This window comes from Chinchilla lanigera, unplaced genomic scaffold, assembly GCF_000276665.1.
Source record: "Chinchilla lanigera isolate Chin_1 unplaced genomic scaffold, ChiLan1.0 scaffold00018, whole genome shotgun sequence".
NCBI lineage: Eukaryota > Metazoa > Chordata > Mammalia > Rodentia > Chinchillidae > Chinchilla > Chinchilla lanigera.
The window spans coordinates 21,813,302-21,820,546 of NW_004955419.1; the positions used below are offsets into that span (position 1 = coordinate 21,813,302).

At 35.7% G+C, this 7,245-nt stretch overlaps 1 protein-coding gene across 1 annotated transcript in view; it reads right to left on the reverse strand.

Annotated features, from left to right (window-relative positions):
• LOC102005146 (olfactory receptor 13C8-like) overlaps positions 1–3,633 on the reverse strand; it is a 6,342-nt gene extending 2,709 nt beyond the window's left edge. Inside the window, exon 1 of the mRNA XM_005382788.2 lies at positions 2,700–3,633. Within this exon, the coding sequence (XP_005382845.2) occupies positions 2,700–3,633 (934 nt within the window). The remainder of the gene's footprint in view (positions 1–2,699) is intronic.
• Between the last annotated feature and the right edge of the window lie 3,612 nt (positions 3,634–7,245).

Consider the following 7,245-nt stretch of genomic DNA (forward strand, 5'->3'; position numbering starts at 1 on the left):
GAAAGCAGGTCTGCTTGTGAAGAATCAAGTCAGTTTTGTTTATCAGGCAATGCACTTATTTTTTCTTTATTTTTGGAACAGTTTTTCTGAATGGATATGATTAACAGTGTGTGTTGTTTTTCTTCCATGACTGACTATGCTATGCCACTACCTTCCAGCCTCAATTGTTTGATGTGAAGTCAGCAGTTAATCTTTTAGTGCTTTTTTTCCTGTTGTATAATGATCCAGTTTTCCTTTGAACCTTATGAAGTGCTTTGTTTGACATTTCGACTATAATATGTCTGAATGTGATTCTCACTGAATCATCTTGAATTTCATTGAACTTTTTCAATATGTAGACTACTGTTTGATCCAATTTAGGAAGATTTCAGTTATTATTTCTGTACAAATATTTTTGTTTTCTTCTTCTCTTCTACTACTATTATGTATATGTTGTTATACTCTTGAATTCTCTGAAACTCTGATTATCATATGATTACTATAATTATATAATTTTAAAGTATACTAAGGTGATTTTTGCTCTTTTAATTTTTTTTTTCTGGTACCAGGAATCGAACTCATGACCTTGCGCTTGCCAGGCAGGCACTGTGCCGCTGAGCTAAATCCCCAGCCCACTAAGGTGATTTTTATAGACTACATTTTAGAACCAAGAATATAACTGCAGAAGAAATGCCAGTGTCTTTCCCAGAGCCTTCTATTGTTTAGTTTTATATGGAAGTGTTTATCTGATCTTGTCTCCTACATATATTTGTCTGATTCAACACATTTGTCAAGAAGGTAGTTTTATAAATCAAGACTTTTAAAGATACTTTGAGAGAGATTAAAGACTTGACAAGATTTTTAGTTCAGCAGAATTAAAAGCCACGTGACAAACTCAAAGCTTTAAGGAGATGGCATGAGTAGATTTCTGGCTCTGGGTTTTGGAGAAAAGAATCACTGGAAACTAAAAGTAATATTGGAAGCACATAGTTGTCATGGTGAAGAACCAAAGCTGGGGTTGTGCTGACAGGAAGAAGGGAATTTTGGACAAGTCTTTCATCTTCATCCAACCTTTCACTTTCCCTGTAGCAACTCTTTTGGTGATATCTAAAAGAAGCTGGTTAACAAAGATAACTGTGGCTTTGAGTGTCCTAATACGAGCTCACAGAAAACAATATAAAAAACTATATTTGAACTCAAGAGCCAATAGCCTAATATAATCAAATTTGTTCCTGAAACTGTAAGGATGAAGTCTCCTGGCAACTCAAAGCTGCATAGCCTAGTATAGTATACCCAACACTAGATACATTTTCTGTTGTGCTTTAGGTTGTTCTAGGCAGTATTAAGTGCCATGCATGAGTTAACTTGTTATTGTGAAATAACAACCACTACCCATTAACAAGAGATGAAGGTATTACGGGCTACTCTCATAACTTAGAAGTAACTATAGTTTTTTACTTTAGATTTGTGTTCTATATTCAACTACTATAAAACTCTTCAAATAACTAGATAAGGGGAGTGCTTTCTTCTGTTGGGCATGTCTGACTCAGTTCCTTCAGTGGATGTTGAGTTCTCATTGTTCATATAATTGCTGCCCCACCGTTTACAGCCCTCTCTGCTTAACATCTAAACCCAAAGCCCTATGGCTTAGTCTTTTGAAGAATTTGACTCAATTTCATCTGCTTTTTATCATCACATTGCAATAGTCATCAGTTCTCTGTAGTTTTTCCTCCCTAGTAGAGTAGGGAAGAAATTTTTCTTCAAGGCTAATCTCTTCTCAAAATTTGAGGAATGCTTTGCTACCACATAACCTGTATTCTATTAAGCTAAAACTTAAAATGCATAAATATAGAACTCTTTCATGTATTAAAGTTTCATCATGTACAAAATTCCAGAAAGATCATTATAGCTGACAAGCAAAGACTTACTACTCTGTGTTATTTACACACACACACACACATGCACACACACATACACACACAAACACACACAGATAATACCTTAGCTACTCAGGAATGTTTATATAATGAAATGCTAATAAACGTTAGAATATTTTATTTAATAAAGTTTCTTTTTGAATAACTCATTGGCTCTGCTAAGACAGACATACATTTCTGGTTTTATATATCATGTGGCTCACTTATTTATTAAAAATTTGTTGAGAATTTATTGTATTCCAGGCTTTGTTACAGGGCTTTTGGATGTTATATAATAATAAACAGATAAAACACTAGATAAAATTTTTTATTTGTGGTGAATGCAAACAGAAAAAAATAAATAAATTAAAAATGAATGTATACTACATCATGTGCTAATACTGTTTGCTTACTAATCAGTAATTTACTTATTATAAGTTACAAGTGCTTTTTAGAACATATTTTCTTTTTATTATTTTCTAAAAGTGTGAATCACATTTTTTGGGGGAGGGTTGTGAGTCTTGGTCTTCCTAAGAGATTTTTAAGTTTGCGTATCTGGAAATATGTAAACCAGCAGTTTGCATGGTTTAAACTCAGGACAGTGTCTCATTTCTACAGTTAGAACAAAAAACTAACCATAATCTCAGAAACCAAAATATTTTTGTCATATTTGTTTGAAAGTCACATGGTGAATTTCTTTTCACATGATAAATTTCTCTTTGAGAATTTCATGTCTGTGACCACGTTTAATACTGGGTCACATGGTGTGAACAAGTTTTCATATGTCATCAAAGTCTTTCCTACTCAGCATACTCTTAACAGCAGCCTTTACATCCTTGTTCCTCAGACTATAGATGAGAGGATTGAGCATAGGAGTCGTCACCCCATAGAAGAGGGAAATGAGAGCCTGAATGATATCTTGACTATCTGCATCAGCAGGGGTTTTAGACTCGGGCTTTGCATACATGAACAAGAGGGTTCCATAGAATATGATCACCACTGTGAGGTGGGTTGAGCAGGTAGAGAAGGCTTTACGTTTTCCTTCAGTAGAAGGAATTCTCATGATAGTAGCCACAATACAAATATACGAGATGGAAATTACTAGCAAGGGAATAACTAGAGCAATCAGATTTGATGCTGCCATGCTGATTACATTGATTGAAATATCAGCACAGGTCAGCTTCAGGATAGCTAGAATTTCACAGACAAAATGCTGAATGACATTATTGGTACAGAACGACAATTGCATTGTGAGAGATGTCTGCACCACTGAATCAATAAGCCCAATGGCCCAGGGTACAGCTGCCATGGGCACATAGACACCCTTGGTCATGATGCCATGGTATCTCAGTGGGTAGCAGATGGCCACATAGCGGTCAAGTGCCATCATGCCTAAAAGCACACACTCCGTGGCACCCATGGCAAAGGAGAGGAACATTTGTACCATACATCCAGAGAAGGACACTTTTTTCTTTACTCTCAGAAAGCTTTCAAGAATTAGTGGGACAGAGGAGGTTGTGTAACAAATGTCCAGGATGGAAAGATTACAAAGGAAGAAATACATGGGGGTGTGCAGATGAAAGTCGTAGAGGATCACTGAGATGAGGACTCCATTTCCAAGCAGGATCATCAGGTACATGCACAAAACTAGCACAAAGAAAACTTTCTGGAGCTTTGGATGGGCAGAAAGCCCAACCAGTACAAATTCTGTCAATGAGGAATCATTGGTTCTTTCCATATTACATATAGTCTTTCTTCAACAGAGGTCTGTGGATGATGAATAGAAAGTTATTAATATACAACTACAGGAGCCACTTTTAAAAAAATCATATTTTGTGCTACTGCACTTTTACAGTTGCCTGCAATATTTTTTTTTACAGCAATCGTAAAGCAAGTTTATATTTTAACAGGGCCTGTGCTACAGCACATTGGCAGGGGGTCAGTATACAGCATTATACAGGAGGGAGCCCTCCTAGATGAAAACGCGAGATGTGGCCAAGGAGGATGCTTATAGAGCAACTTCAGGCCTATTTCAGGGAGGCGCACGGAAGAAAGCCTGTTCTGACGGTTGGGTATGCAAATAAGGGGTCTAGATCCCTCCCTTTCAGACCTTAGCCATTCCAGGCGCCCCTTCCCTTCTTCAAAAAGGCAACTGTACAGTCTGCAGTGGCAGGCCCTGAGGAGGGGCAGTAGGCTGTCTGGCCGCACTCATGAGGGAGTGGTGAATGTCAGTGTGATAGGCAGAGAGAATACGGAAGCCAGATGTCCCAGTCCATTGGAGGAAGGAGAGGAGTCAAAGGGGCTGGCACGGTAGCGGGAGGTTGACAGTCAGACACTTTGCATCTGTCTCATTTTCCTTTGGAGGGATTTCATTCTTTTCATCCTCCTTAACCTTAAGGGGAGTTGCAACAGTGTAATCTTGGGGAAACTTTTTAGGTAAACCCAGGCCACTAAAAGCAGGAACTTCCACCCAACTTTCTCAGACTTAAGGGAAAAGGTCTTTGAATCCTAGACCGTTCTATCACCATTTCCTCAAGCTCCACCTCTTGACCCATAGGCTACAGATCGGTTTCCGGCAACCCAGATCTAACAGGAAGATGTGCTTTGTTTAGTTATTATTATCTGCACTGTGATTTAAATGTGAATTCGACATCACTGTTTTAAGATCAGGGGATATGGCGTCAAAACCGCACTTGCAGCTTGGCTTCAAGTAAATTAGGACGTTTGAAAGCACTGACCCTTTTCCTGGTGAGAGGCAGGATTTCACGCGTGTGTTTCCATTCTTTCAGTGCGCTGTCCTCAGTCTTGTATCTCCCGTCAGCAAAGAGGAACATAGGCTGTCAATGAAGATGTTATTTTCAGTTGGTCTCAATCATTTATGTTATCTAAGGGGATCTTATTTTGTCATTTGTATTAGATATATTGGCCCCTGGCTTCAGGGCTGGCTTATCCTTTAGATGCAGCAGGCTTTTCATATCGTGAGGAGGTTAGACAAATATGATTTCTTTTAAAATCTGAAGGGGAACATTTAGGTTTTATTGCATAATATTTACATATTTGTGTTCATCTAATGCTAAAGTAAAATATGACTCAATTTTTTATGGAGAAAAAGATGTAATCAAAGTCATAATGTGGGCTTCTATCCTTTAGGGTCTTTTTAAAGCTCAGATTCGGGTAACCCACTTGGGTCCCCTTCTGTTTCTCTCGGACAGAAGCTTTCCTTCCTTCAATAAATATATCCTGCTGTTAAAAAAAATAAAGTTCAATTTCACCTCCTGGTGTTTGTGTAGCTGTATATAATCCCTTAAAGGAGACTAGTCTTACTGAGAAAACAAATATATCTTTAAGTTCCTCCAGTACCTTCCTCAATATAAGGATTTATGTATTTGAATAAATTTTAAAAATGAAATGAATTGAGAATATTGACATAGCTGATTTTATCATGAATAGATGTTATATACTGTATATTGTAAGGTTCACCTAATTTCTTTTTACCTTAATGATGAAATATCATTTACAGATCAAGTGTAGTAATAATGCTTTATATATATGTGAGTGTATACATATGTACAGAGGTATAGTATATAAATGAAATAAAAATGAGTTTCTCTGAAGTTACACTGGTTGCAAGGGAGAAGAAAGTACTGTTCTTTCAGTTCCTTGTTCACTCTTTTCATTTCTGTTTTATTAAGAGAAGCCCATGGGGGCATAGTTTGAAAACTACCAATGTAATATGTAAGACTTAATATTAATAATTTGTATTTTAAATAATTTTAATATAAGAATATTCAAATACCAATTTGTGTATTGATAACTCTGATAGATAAAATTTTAAGTGTTTTATTTACAACCAAATAAGGAGGTAGGGAACTATTATTATGTGAAATCTGGATTATTCTTCCTTACAATTTTGGTAAACTTCACTAGTAAAGGCATGGTAGGAATACATTCCAAAAAAAGTAATTATTTGAAAAGATACAGAAAACATTTAGTGAAGTTCAATTCATAATTTTTATATAAACTACCTGAAAGAAACTTCCTAATCTTGAAAGAAAGCTAGTACCAGAAAACTATATAAAATTATATATTATATTTGCTAATAATTAATTAATACACTCATAAATTTTTATGCAGAATAAGGATAACCATCGCTACAACTACTGTTTAAAATAGACTGTGACCAGGACATTGGTCAAAATCATTAAAAGAACATGGCAGAAATAGTGATAAAAAGAAATGAAACATTGATAAGACCTGGTGGGAAAAATTAGTGAGACTTCAGGCCATAAAATCAATGGAAGAAATCAGTAGTTCTCTATTAGCAGTAAATTGGAAACAATGAAAGTAAATATAATAAAAATATGGAAAAATAATGCATTTTAAGAAATAATACATGCAATCTTTTGGAAATCATTTAAAATATGAGGCATGATAAAAATGAGTTATTATAAAGATATGACTTGTGAATATATGAGATAAAACTATAAAAGGCTGAGAAGGGTGCTCTGAAGTAATAAAAGGAGAAAATAAACAAGAAAGTAATGCATAGGGGGACAAGAGTAGGGAGTAGGGCAGAGGAAAGGAATGCCGGTCTGTCCATTTGTGAGGCATCGTAAATGTAATATTAAGCAGTTGTGACATGTTCTCCAGGCAACTGGCAGCCACTGGAGTTTGACCAAGGGGTATTCAATATAAAAGACAGAAAAAAGATTTATGTAGAGATATTATTCAGAGTATTGTCCTTTTCTTATCAATATCCCACTGTGATCTGTGCTTTGTAGCTTTGTAATCATTGTTTTTCAGAGCAATCATTGGCTCCTTGGCTCAGAAGGAAACTGAAATATCTCTTTTGGAAATAGACATATAATAATAATTTAGGTAGAACTGATATAAAGTTTTATTTTTCTGGGCCAAGAAGACAATCTTCCCATTTCCTCTGAGTTCTCAGTTTACTTCTGTCAGTGGAAACTCAAGTGTATTTAGTTTTAGTTTAACATAAAAGCTAAAGATTTTGTTGGGTCCTTCAAAGCTAGATCTTAACTGATATTTAATTGTTAAAGAGATTGAAATCATCATATTAATTACCTCATCCGGCCTGAGTTCTCCAGTTTCTTTTACATCTGAGGGTGAGAGCTACTTCATCAGAAACCTAGAATAGGAAAATATATTAGTTAATAAGTTAAAGGATTGAAAAGATTAGTGTTCGCTGTGCCACAGGAACCTAATTTTTTTGCTATCTTGCTTTTTTGTTTTATTAAGAAAGCCTTCTCCTGATCTTTGCCTCTCAAAGTTTATCTTCTTTTTTTTTTTGTTTTGTTTTTTTGGTTTTTCTCTGGTACCGGGAACCGAA